Source organism: Sinocyclocheilus grahami, unplaced genomic scaffold, assembly GCF_001515645.1.
Source record: "Sinocyclocheilus grahami isolate Dianchi unplaced genomic scaffold, SAMN03320097.WGS_v1.1 scaffold226.1, whole genome shotgun sequence".
Classification (NCBI taxonomy): domain Eukaryota; kingdom Metazoa; phylum Chordata; class Actinopteri; order Cypriniformes; family Cyprinidae; genus Sinocyclocheilus; species Sinocyclocheilus grahami.
The window spans coordinates 16,660-30,272 of NW_015505405.1; the positions used below are offsets into that span (position 1 = coordinate 16,660).

The 13,613-nt window shown below is 36.8% G+C and overlaps 1 protein-coding gene across 2 annotated transcripts in view; it reads left to right on the forward strand.

The window, feature by feature from the left end:
- LOC107597003 (solute carrier organic anion transporter family member 1C1-like) overlaps window positions 1-10,417 on the forward strand; it is a 14,696-nt gene extending 4,279 nt beyond the window's left edge. The window contains exons 5-14 of one of the 2 annotated variants that reach the window (XM_016287887.1): window positions 519-665; window positions 1,381-1,479; window positions 2,097-2,324; window positions 2,433-2,597; window positions 5,216-5,411; window positions 5,603-5,768; window positions 6,836-7,020; window positions 7,331-7,395; window positions 7,482-7,599; window positions 10,064-10,417. In XM_016287887.1, coding sequence (XP_016143373.1) covers window positions 519-665; window positions 1,381-1,479; window positions 2,097-2,324; window positions 2,433-2,597; window positions 5,216-5,411; window positions 5,603-5,768; window positions 6,836-7,020; window positions 7,331-7,395; window positions 7,482-7,599; window positions 10,064-10,283 — 1,589 coding nt within the window. In that variant the 3' untranslated portion in view covers window positions 10,284-10,417. The remainder of the gene's footprint in view (window positions 1-518; window positions 666-1,380; window positions 1,480-2,096; window positions 2,325-2,432; window positions 2,598-5,215; window positions 5,412-5,602; window positions 5,769-6,835; window positions 7,021-7,330; window positions 7,396-7,481; window positions 7,600-10,063) is intronic. The other variant, XM_016287886.1, reaches the window with a different exon arrangement.
- The last annotated feature ends 3,196 nt before the right edge of the window (window positions 10,418-13,613 follow it).

Consider the following 13,613-nt stretch of genomic DNA (forward strand, 5'->3'; position numbering starts at 1 on the left):
TATATATATATATACATATATATAAAATCTAATAACAGAAATATTAGATAATGGGTGAATGTTTGGGAGATATTTCACCTCATATATATTCTTAAAAAATTTTCAGAATAACATTTTTCTATTTACGCTTCTCATTTTTGGGTGATAACCCAGATATATAAATTTTATTGTAAGATTTACTATAATACTGCCATGCACATTCATAAGAAATAACAAGAAAACATAAGTTGAAAAAGTTGAGTTGTGGAATTATTTGTCATGTTTGGCTTGTAATATGATTGTGCTACCCACAATCCCCTGCACCATTGATCTGTGACTCCAGTTTGCTTATCTAGCTTCTCCTTTCTGAACTTTGAACTTTGGGAAGCTTAATATATTGGGTTTGATTGCTTTTTATGTAATTGATACACTTGAAATTTACAAAAGTAGACTTTGTTCTGTCCCTGAGATGGTGATATTGTAGTGTGTTACACAGTCATGTGTGCAGTTGTTCATTTGTGGTGCTTTTGTTTTTGTAGAATGTGAGAAAGCAGCCAGTTCCTCCTTGTGGCTCTATGTGTTTCTCGGGAACATGCTTCGTGGGGTAGGAGAGACACCCGTCATGCCTCTTGGGTTGTCTTATCTGGATGATTTTTCAAGGGAGGAAAACACTGCTGTTTATATGGGTATGATTGATTATCAGTTTTAATCATTATATTACCAATTCTGGCATACATTCAAGCCTATTAACGTCCTGCTAGTTACACTTCAACCCCATTAGATGTCAAAACGCACCAGTTTCACTTTTTCAATTTTATTTTGATTGTTTATTCTACTTACTGATCATTATTATATGTATTTGCAGATACTATTATATTAAAAAAATAAAGAGCCACTTTTATTTACTTAAAGAGTGCACTTTCATAACTGTTCCTTAACACACCGAAGTACACTTTTTAAAATACTTAAAGTGTGCTTTAAAGTGCACTCTTTTAACATACTTAAGCATGTGTAAAGTACTTGATTATAATTTTAACAGTAGTGTGTCATTCAATATTACATTTAAAGTTGATGTATTTTGAACGTTACGAAAGTGTCATTACATTTATTTACATTTTTAATAATTACATTGTTAATAAGAAATTGAGAATTAGGATGTGTGCAGGGGGGAGGCGGGGCTTAATTGTCATGAATATAATGTCATGCAAAAAAAAAAAAATGTGAAAAATATTACGCAAAATGTAATTTCTGTTTTTTTTATTTATTATTATTTTGGAGTGAAATATGATTTGGGCATGTTCTTGACCTCACCTCTCCTACTCTTTCTCTTATTAAGTTGATGTCATTGTGAATACGCATTTTTGTATTGATTGTTTTCTTTTATTGATTTTTTTTTCTCAGCTCTCATACAGACTGTGGGAATAATGGGGCCCATGTTTGGATTCATGTTAGGATCTTTCTGTGCCAAGCTCTACGTAGACATAGGAGCAGTGAACTTAGGTATTCACCTGTTTAACCAGTGAAGATTGCAAACCTATTTTTGTTAAACTGATAATCGCTCTTCGCTCTACACTGATCTTACATATGATTATCCCTAGGCTCATGGTTAGAAAATATGGGAAGAAAATATATAAAACACAAAATTATTATATTTTGTAAATTTCTAGAAAACATTCCCAGCAACCTTTCTAAACATGTTTGATGCATACACAGTAGCATTTGTACCTTCAGTTTTACCATGTCATAGTTACTTGTTGCATGTGAATTATGTGAAAAGTGGATGTTTGTCTTTTGGTCTAATCGATTGGCTCAGTTCAATTCACTTCTTCTAAGTAGGTTCAAAAGTTAAACTTTTGAAAAAAGAAAAAATCACTCTGGTTGCCAAATAAGATTTGAGATCATAACTCTGCAGTAACACATAATTACCTGAAGTTAGTGTAGATCATCATTGTTAATGAATGACATGACTTTATGATAACTAGTCCTCTATATAACTGGCTGACCCAGTTACCCTTTGACATAAGGGGTCTTCGGTCATACTGTTTGTTGGGATTTCAAATTATAAATTATTTTGGCTGATTAATTAACAGAATGTGCATGTCTGTTTTTTTTTTTAGATACCATTACCATCAACCACAAAGACTCACGTTGGGTTGGTGCCTGGTGGCTGGGCTTTTTGTTAACTGGTGGAGTGATGTTACTGGCTGGAATTCCATTTTGGTTCCTTCCCAAGTCTCTTCCTAAGCAGGGTGAGACTGAAACTGAGAAAGAATCAAATGAGGGCGAGCAGGACCGTTTCATTCCCGACAAACCAGCTCCAGTTTCCATGGCAGCTCTGGCTAAAGGTGTGCATTTCATCAAATATAAAATTTTTCATTCATAACATTTGGTCGAGATATTGAGCACACATGACCCATGAACTTGCGTAAAATCTTCTTCTTGATATTTTCTAGATTTTCTGCCATCACTGAAAATACTCTTCAGCAACACGATTTACCTGCTCCTTGTATGCACTGCATTTGTGCAAATCAGTGGTTTTATAGGAATGATAACATTTAAGCCAAAATTTATGGAGCAAATTTATGGCCAGTCAGCATCGAGGGCCATATTTTTGATAGGTAGGTTTACATGTATTGCATTTATTTTTGTCTGTTTTATATACATTTTCAGTCTATTTAAAGACACATAGCGATGTCATTCTACAAAATAAGTGCCAGTTGTGTCCCTCTTATTCATGTATATAAAAATCCATTACTACTGTATATTAGCAAATATAGCATTTTTACATATAATAGAATTCATTTATATCCCTATTACAGAAATTAAATATTGTATAAACCATTCAGGTTAGTGCTGAGGAGTAGAAGCTGTGCCCTGGCCATTCAGCGGTGTAGTTCAGGGTTGTGGCAGAACCCTGTTTGAGAGCGGCTTTGTATCTTCTCTGTTTCCTCCTATAGGGAATGAGGGTTACATGCGTAAAAAAATATTTGACATTACATCGACATACTGAGGTACAGTATAGGGTCCCTATGAAAAGCACCATGGAGTTAGCCCTCACTCCTAGGGGGCACGGCTCGCCTTGTGTCTGGTACGCCAAAGTGATGGCATCCACTAGCCAGCAGGTCAACCTCTGTTTGGAGACAGCCTTTTCCTTTTGCTGACCCCCAAAGCTGACAAAAAGCTGCTCAGAGCTTCTAAAGTTCTACATGTGGTCTATGCAAATGCACAGAGTGTGAACAGGACACAGCAACGCAAGGGTTGGGTCTGCCTCCTCCAAAGGTAGCACGTGCAAGTTCCTGGAAAGGAGTAGTGGGAACTCCAGGCTGGGGCCTGAAGATAACGTGAGGTGATCACGGTAAGGAGTGCTGGATTTTAAGCTCAACTGACTTTAGCAGCTCAAAGGGAGCTCTTTGCAGTCCAGAAGGGAGATCCCCAAATGAGATCCTAAGAGAGGGCAAGGCACAGCCTAGGAGGATTTAACCTTTTTGTACTCTCAGGAACCTGATGATCAGGTCATTCCTACAGACCTGCCGTCCACTGCATTGTGATGTGCTGTGATAGCAGCAACATACATTTTCAAGGTGGAGTGGAACAACACTGATTGGGTCTTCTCAGCAAGAAGAACACCACTCAGGGTACAGATTCCACTTCAGGACATAAGCTGGCCAAGTAGAGAGAGCTTTGGCATAAGTGATAATAGCTATCATGGCCTGTGACAGTCCACTTAAGTCTTCCGTGTCCCATCCGAGAGTTCAGCACTGACTGGGCATGCTTGTTCATGAGACACGCCATCATGTTGACAGAGTCCAACTCCATACTGAGAAAAGGGATGCTCTGTATTGGGGAGAGCTTGCTCTTCTTCCAGTTGACTCAAAGAGCACAACAGATCTCAAGAGTGAGGTAGAATGAGCCAATTGTCAATATAGTTGAGCATATGAATGCTCACTGCCCTTAATGGGGCAAGGGCACCCTCAGCTACTTTGGTGAAGATGCGGAAAGAAAGGGACAATGCGAAGGGGAGGACTTTGTACTATTTGAAGACTCTGTACGCATGACCCTCAAAAGCAAACTGAAGAAAGGTCTGTATTGAAGCAAGATCAAGAAGTATGCATACTTCATGCCGGACACTGCAAACCAATCTTGGGGCAGTATGTATGTGTAAATGCGCCTCTGAACATCCTGAAATGGAGCTTGTGTGGGTCAGGCTCTATTGTGTCGCTAGACTCCCAGACTCCTTACGAGCGGCAACAAAGGGACAATCGATGCAACCGACAGCAAGGGGGAGCACTGGGGCCCAACTCGGGAGACAACACATCCCAGAGTAGAGGGGGTGTGTGTGGTGTAGCACTTTCCTGGCTTCCTGGATCCCATGAGGGACTGGCTAGAGACACGTGAGGAAGCAGTGCTTCCTTGAGGTGTGATCTATTGGCCTATTGGAAATAGGGAGGACAGGGCTGGGAGTAAGAAAGCGTAACGTTGCTGAATGCCAGACTGCGTTGAGTACAACAAAGGCAACAAAAGGTCTCCTCTGGGGCAAGGAGCGTTGCTGTCACCACCTCCTGGGAAAGAGCAATCCCCTCCATCTCTGTATTGCCCCTATCAGGACTGCTTCGCCATCTGCCTGGCTTAGTGTGAGAGAACACTGCAGGCTTGGTGGAGGCTCAAGCCTGATGTTCTCAGCTGCCTGGGAAAGCATGGCTTTCAACTCATGGTCAGACTCTGATTTTGCAACCACCCCAGAAGGGGGAAGCTTAGCCGAGTTGTCATCTTGTGAGGACTCTTGTCCCTTCTTCCTTTGGAAATCTACAAACATTGTCTCAGCATGCATAGGGCCCAAACCTGAAAGACAGCGATCTTGACCATCAGAGAAGGTCAGGAAACAACTGCATCCAGAAACACACAGACAAAGCAACATCTTTAAAATGACGTACTCTCCATCTCCCTCTCTTAGGGAAACTGCTCTTTTGTACCGAAGCCCCCAGGGGTATCGCAGCATTAAACTATGCTCTGTCAACCCTGTTACTGTTCAGAAGGCACAATCATGTTCAATACAATTTATGAATTTATGGAATGTTTCCATGGAATGTTTCAAATCTTTTTAAAGTGTATTTAAAAAAATAAATGTGTTATGTTGTGACTTAAAAAACATAAATTAAAATATCTAAATATAAAACTTAATCTAATAAAATGAATTATATAAATAAATAAAAAAGGTAATCATCTTTGGTCTTTCCAGGCATTATGAATCTACCAGCTGTGGCTTTGGGAATTGTCACCGGTGGGTTTATAATGAAGAAGTTCAAACTGAATGTTCTCGGAGCAACCAAGATCTGCATTGGAACATCTCTTCTGGCTTTCTCTACACTGCTTATTCAGTATTTCCTGCAGTGTGACAACACACAAGTGCCTGGACTTACAGTGTCATATCAAGGGTAAACAATAAAAAAAATTGTATTACAGTTTATTGTGTTGTTTATCATTTTTTTTTCTGGCATTTTTCAATGGAATTGTATATTTTAACTATGTTCTGTTTGGGTCTCAGAGGCCACATTCATTTTTAATGCCAATAAGTGTAATTAAACTGAATTTTAAGTGGTTTAATCATTCAATGTATTTCTAACAGGGTTCCACAGGTGTCCTATCAGCAGAATACACTAATTTCTCTGTGTAACATGGGTTGCTCCTGCTCTCTCAAACACTGGGATCCCATATGTGCCAGCAATGGCTTGACCTATGCCTCCCCCTGCCTTGCTGGCTGCCAAAGCTTCACTGGTGATGGCAAGGATATGGTAAGCTAATCTTTCCAGACATCTACATGCCTGCTGCTAAATCAGTTTTGCCAACAGACCTCTATACATTTATAGCATTTTGTTTTTCATTTTGTTATTGTAATATTCAAAGGCCCTCAACAGAGACACATTTGAGTAGCCAAAACATAAGAAACCAATGTGAATCTGCAGTCATGCAACATATGTTTGCTTGTAAAACAGATTTTAGCCATCAAGATTTGTTTGGATTATAGACCATGGGCTTAGAAATAGTTGTATTTTTGTATGTTTCTGGTTAATGGCATTTGTTTCATCAACAGAAAAGCCAGCTCATAGGCAGAAAAAAAATTATTATATTTAGATTTTTTTTTTTCAAAAGAACATTTTTTATGTTTTTTATTTTATTTTATTATTTTAGGGAGAACCCCACAATATATGTACAGTAATTACAATGTATGTAGAATGCTAGAACTAGTAGTACTAGAATACTCCTGGAATAGAACCCCTATTCTATTCTATTCTATATTATTTATAGACATGTAGACTCTATATTGTGAAATCCTTAAAATAGGGTCCAAAAATCTGAGACCACCAGGGATGCTTGTTTTTTGTCCACCAAAAAAAAGAAAAGAAAAAAAGACAAATTATGTTGTCAGAATAAAAATTTGAGTAGAAATTCGTACTGAAAATATATTTGATTTTCAATATGTTTCGGTATTTACTATGTGCCCCTTTTGACAGCAGCTCCAGAGCTGCCTTGGACCAGTTTATGTAAACCTGATGATCCATGTAATGCCAGCATGATTTGCGAGTGTTCCAAAGAGCATGTTGTGCGCTTCAATGAAATCTGACCTTTTGTACAAGAAAAAAGAAAAACAGTGATGTGAAAAAATGGTTTGCTTACATTTGATTACTGACCTAGAATCAGTATTACATATTTGTTTAACCTAAATTTCTTAATTGAAATGTTCAAAATCCTAAAACTTTGTTTATTGCTAGGTTTAAAAAAGCCCCAGATTTCATATGTATTGTACTCTCATGTATTTGCCGGTGTTGTAGTAGTTGACACAATCTGACTCTTTTCAAAGGTATTCCACAACTGCACCTGTATTGGAGATTCGCCTTTCCCATATGCAAACATGTCAGCAGTGCTGGGCCAGTGCTCTCGCAAGAGTGATTGTGACTACATGTTTAAGTTCTACATGGCGGTGACAGTCATTGGTGCCTTTCTCTCGGCTTGTGGGGCCACACCAGGTTACATTATTCTGCTCAGGTAATGAATCTCCCCAAAAGTGCAAAAAAAGACACCTTTGAAAGACTTAAATGTCTTTAAGGAATCCTATGTAATACAGTATGCTGGTCATTCTTTGTGCCTATTCATCCTCATGACACAATAATATGTTTCTTTATTGGTATATGCAGTGGTATATTCTGACTGAAGTCAACTAATATATACTTCCACCCTGTTAGGGTCAGGGACATTATTAAAAATTGTATTCTGTCTTATGGTATGTTATGTGAGAAGCCGGTTTAATATTGGGTTTAAAAATTAATATATGTCCTCATGACTGCTCTTTTCTTAGATCCATAAATCCAGAACTAAAGTCTTTGGCTCTTGGTATTTACACTTTGATTGTTCGGACTCTGGGTAAGAAGATCTCTTTCTTTCTCAACACAAGATTATTAAACAACAGAAAAAAAGGTATCTTTAGTTGATCTGAGAAACTTTTCTAGGTGGCATTCCCCCTCCAGTTTATTTCGGAGCCTTGATTGACAGGGCCTGTCTGAAATGGGGTTCAAAACAATGCGGAGGGAGAGGAGCGTGTCGTATCTATGATTCTGGTGCCTTCAGGTTTGTAAACTTACACTGGCACTTGCAGAAATTCAACATTTTCATTCACACTTTTCCAAAATAATGCCATTAGTGATACAAAAAAATGTCATTTGCTAGATGGTCCGATATGTCTGTAATGTCTGTATAAAAGCCTGTTCACACCAAGATCGATAAGTATTAAGATAACGATAAAGATATAGTTCTAAAAGTCATTTTCAACATAAAATAATAGCAGAGTCCACACCACAACTATAACGTCAAAGGCACAGAGAATAATTGGAATCACTGTCAAAACTTTTTTTTTTCCAGCTGATGAACGATAAAAACATTGACAGCCAATCAGAATCAATCCTGCTGTAACAAGCTCGGGAATTTAAAGCGGGAGACGAGCGTGCACTTAGAATAAACGGACGATATCGTCCACTGGTGTGAATGCTAATCTTTATAGTTATCTTTATAGCTACCGTTCTTTGTGTAAATGAGCCACAGAGCCACAGTAGTTATGTATTGTAACAATGGAAAAATGATATATCCTTAAATTTAATTTGATGAAAAGCTACTGTGACAACAATAATCCATGATCCTTCTGAAAACATTCACATTCTAACTTGCCATGTATGTGAACTGTTTGCAGCTAGCAATTGTAATACAATTAGTGAATTGCTCTATCTTATTTCTTAGTGTATGAAGAAAAATATAGGATAGGTACATGATGGCAAAGGTTATCTGAAGTCTTTCTCTGATTACATGCATGTTGCCACATGGACTTTCGTCATAACTTTTTATGGGGCAAACCACCAAAGTTGTATCATACCTTAGTGTTTTTGTTGTTGCAAAACTGTTTTGTTAATGAATGACCAGAATAATCCTCAGAATCGTTTGATGGTCTCTTGTTCAAGACCACTAGCACCACCATCAGCTCAAAATGTAACTTTTCTGCAACTACAACAATTGGTGATACGAACACTGGTGGTGGTTGAGGAGAGACTCCCTCATGATTGTAAAGTGCTTTGGGAGTACAGCAATACACAATAAATTACTACAGTATATTTAAAAAAAAGCCTTATTTAAAGGGGTCATATGACGTTGCTAATAAGAACATTATTTTGTGTATTTGGTGTAATGCAATGTGTTTATGCGGTTTAAGGTTAAAAAAACACATTATTTTCCATATAATGTACATTATTGTTTCTCCTCTATCGACCGCCTTTCTGAAACGCGTCGATTTTTACAAAGCTCATTGTTCTAAAAAAGCGAGGTGTGCTGTGATTGGCCAGTTATCCAGTGTGTTGTGATTGGCCGAATGCCTCAAGCGTGTGACGGAAATGTTACGCCCCTTACCACACTGTGATGCCGTCTCCCAGCAGTACGAGACAAAACCAATAAAACCCATTACAAATGAGGCATTTGTTGCATCCAGTGGCGACATAATTACTGATTATAATGACTTATACAGTATTTTTACGTGTTGCATTACGTATCGCACTGCGTAAACATAAAATCATGTCTGCATTTGTGGTCGGAGAAACAACAAACAACAAGCTACCCTACACTGCTTAAAACTCGCGTTTGAATCATCAGTGGCAAATTATTTAAATATAAAAAACGTACTTACAGGCTGTAAGTCAGAAGCGCCAGACTGTCCTTGCAAAGTTGGAACTGCCCAACTTTATAGAAACAGCCTTTGTGCCACAGACGCATTGTAGGCTACTGGTTCAGGAAACAGTCCTCATCCTCCATAAAATGCGCAGCACACATCTGAATATTTGGGTTGAACTGTTCTGGAACAGTGTTGTTAATACAACTGATTTCACTGATTTCTAGTTGTGTCTTCTTTTGGAAGGCCAAACAACAGTGGAACAGTGTTGTAAATAGTACTGATTTCACTGATTTCTAGTTGTGTCCTCTTTTGGAAGGCCAAACAAAGTAGTTTCGCTTTCACAATGAAACACACAGCGACTCCACAACATGGCAGCAGCGGCAACAGCAAGAATTAAAGTTACGCCTTTTTTCTTTGCGTGAACATTTTGGCGGCATTATGCACATCTTCCCACATAGTGATGTAGATATGTGGGGGTGTGTTAGAACGAGCCGTTTTACACGGTTTAACGAAGGTAACAATCTTTATTGTTCATATTTCAGAATCTTTTGTTTACAAAGCACAATACTGACTATACACAATATGGAGCAATTTGGATCTGATTTTCAACCCGGAACATTCAAAATGTAACAGGACTAGCATTACAAATATTTGAAAAACAAATAGTTTATTAACTATTGCAGGTGTCTCCACTGTGATGGGGTTGACAGCTTTTGGGTTTACTATATACAACTGAAACGTTAACATTTTAGGAATAGCCTTTGTTCTAGAAAAGCTTTACTTTACTTGCCATGTTGACATTTTGTAGTCATGAAGTCTACAAAACTACATACAAAACTTGCATAGATATAGAGATTCTTTCTTTCTTTTTTTGTCCTGCAGAAACGCTTTCTTGGGTCTTATTTATGGCCTGTATTCCTTATCGTACATATTGTGGGGAGTCGTGTACATTAGACTGTCTCATCGCGAAAAGAAGCTTGCACTAAAGAACCAATTAAAAGCTCCAGAACAGGATGACAATGGTGTTTCTGCTGGCAATGGGAATACATCTTCAGCTACTGTAAAATGCAGCGAAAACCCAGACCAGGAGACCACTATCTGAAGTTATGCTTCCAAAGACAAATGTGTGTATTGCACCAAAAAGTGTTAAAGGAGATTTCCATATCCATGTAAAATGTAAAGGTTTTGGCCATGAAACTGTGATAATTTGTACATTTATTGATTACATATACATATATTTGTATTTGTTATTTTTTATACATTTAAAGAACAACATTTAAGTAGTATCAGAACTAGAAAGTAATGCATTATACTCAAAGAAAACACTAGTTATGGATAATATGGTTCATCAGACCAGAACATTGTTACATAGAATTATCTGTTATCATGTCAGAACATTGTAAGCTCACTGTTTCATAGGAGTTTCTTGTCATGTCATGATGATATACATTGAGGTCACATATATCGTCACACCTTGTCATGTTTTATATGTATATATATGTTGTTTTGTAAAACCTAGTGAATTTCTGGATGGAACTGAATGCAACAGAAAGTTATGGACAGTATGTAAAGTACATGGAACATTGGAGTGTTTGGCAAAATTACTCATGTACTGTGATTGTGTACTTTATAATACTTAAAACCCTTATGAAGTAAACAAAAAGTAAAATATTAGTAAAAACTGTCTTTTTAATAGGAATATCAGCCAATTTGCATGAGCACGCCATTACTTTATACAAATGTAAGCATTAATTTTGTTAAATTTTGTTTAAATAAAAAAGTCTTTAACATGTAGAGTAATAGAACTTGTCTGTGTTGTCTTTCTTCATCATTGTAATGCAGTAATATCATTTTTTTTTAAAATAGTGGTCTTTCTAGCGAGTGATATTTTCTACACACGGTTTAACGAAGGTAACAATCTTCATATTTCAGAATCTTTTGTTTACAAAGCACAATACTGACTATACACAATATGGAGCAATTTGGATCTGATTTTCAACCAGGAACATTCAAAATGTAACAGGACTAGCATTACAAATATTTGAAAAACAAATAGTTTATTAACTATTGCAGGTGTCTCCACTGTGATGGGGTTGACAGCTTTGGGTTTACTATATACAACTGAAACGTTAACATTTTAGGAATAGTTGAATAAGTTAAAAATGGGCAAAAAGCTTCATGGTAACACTTTTCGTGAACCTTGTATACACTCTTAAAAATAAAGGTGCTTCAAAAGGTTCCATAGCGATGCCATAGAAGAACCATTTTTGGTTCCACAAAGAACCATTCAGTCAAAGGATCTTTAAAGAACCATCTCTTTCTTACCTTTTTATAATCTGAAGAACCTTCTTTCACCACAAAGAACCTTGTGTGAAACAGAATAATTGTTCTTAAAAAAAAATTTAATTGTTCCATGAAGATATTTAGTAAATTTCCTACAGTAATTATATTACAACTTCATTTTTGATTAGTAATATGCATTGCTAAGAACTTCATTTGGACAACTTTAAAGGCGATTTTCTCAATAGATTTTTTTTGCACCCTCAGATTCCAGATTTTCAAATAGTTGTATCTCGGCCAAATATTGTCCTATCCTAACAAACCACACATCAATGGGAAGCTTAAAATTGACCCTTATGACTGGTTTTGTGGTCCAGGGTCACATATATCCCTGCGGGTCTGAGTCTTAGCTTTCAGACTCAGCCTTGATCTCAAGAATGTTCTTCCCTGACACTGCTGTCCCTTTGGTAAGTAGACTAACTGTTAACACTTTATAATAAGGTTCAGCGTCCTTCAGCTCACCTTCCTTCCTTTCCTTATTGCAATAATGAGTTAACATTAGTTAGTATCATGAACTAACAATAAACTTTTTGGTAACATTTTAGAATAGGAAACACTTATTTGCTATTAACTACGACTTTTCCCTCAATAAATTCCTTTCTTTTCTTTTCTTTTCTCTCCCACATAACAGGACGTTTAAATGACTCAGCTAGCTCAGTATGGTACCATAATGCAGATGCTATTGTGAGTCAAACAACGGAAACATGTGTCTGTATTTATAAAGTATTCAATGAAGACACTAAGTACATCAATCCTTCTCATCTCTCTCTCTTCCTGTCTATATGGCGTTTTGAGTATTTTACCACTTCCTCTCCATGTTTCCACTGACTCATCACAACATTCTAATCTATTTGTCTTAATATATACATATACAGTGGGTACGGAAAGTATTCAGACCCCCTTAAATTTTTCACTCTTTGTTATATTGCAGCCATTTGCTAAAATCATTTAAGTTAATTTTTTTCCTCATTAATGTACACACAGCACCCCATATTGACAGAAAAACACAGAATTGTTGACATTTTTGCAGATTTATTAAAAAAGAAAAACTGAAATATCACATGGTCCTAAGTATTCAGACCCTTTGCTGTGACACTCATATATTTAACTCAGGTGCTGTCCATTTCTTCTGATCATCCTTGAGATGGTTCTACACCTTCATTTGAGTCCAGCTGTGTTTGATTATACTGATTGGACTTGATTAGGTGCCACACCTTGATTAGGATTCAAATGAAGGTGCCACACACCTGTCTATATAAGACCTTACAGCTCACAGTACATGTCATATTACTAATGAAAAATTTAATTTTGATATATTTACGGTAGGAAATTTACAAAATATCTTCATGGAACATGATCTTTATTTAATATCCTTTGGCATAAAAGATTTTTGGCATAAAAGAAAAATGGATAATTTTGACCCCATACAATGTTTTTTTGGCTATTGCAAAAAACCCCAGCGATTTAAGACTGGCATTGTGGTCCAGTGTCAGTGTCTTAAATCGCTGGGGTATATTTATATATATATATATATACACACACACACACACACACACACACACACACACATATATATATATATATATATATTCCTATTTCTGTTCAGGAATGCGTCCATTGTTAAATCTTAATCCTCAGCTGTATGAGAGCAAAACTGTTTGGGTGAATGGACCGTTTGCAGTCACACACTGCCCAGGATTATTTTGGTTTAACTAAAACCATTAAAAAATAAAAAAAATAAAGCAATTTAAACTAGTTGTCAATGAAGCATTTCCCATTTTCATAGGTCTATATTGAACTAAAATAACTGACACTGAAAATAAATAATAATTTAATAAAAAATTTTTTTTTTTTTTAAATCTCATGCTAAAACACTAAAATAACGCTGATTCTGCTAAATATATTAATAGGACATTCCTCTGGCATCAGCCCATAACTGCAGCATGGTCACAACCTGACTAGACTCAGTGGGGTTTACCTGCTGTTTCAAATCATTCTCAAAGCTTTTTAATGAGGACACAATATCACAGTTCCTGCTGCTTTGGAGCAAAATCCAAAACTCAAGCGTGTTTAGAATGTTTTAATGAAGTAT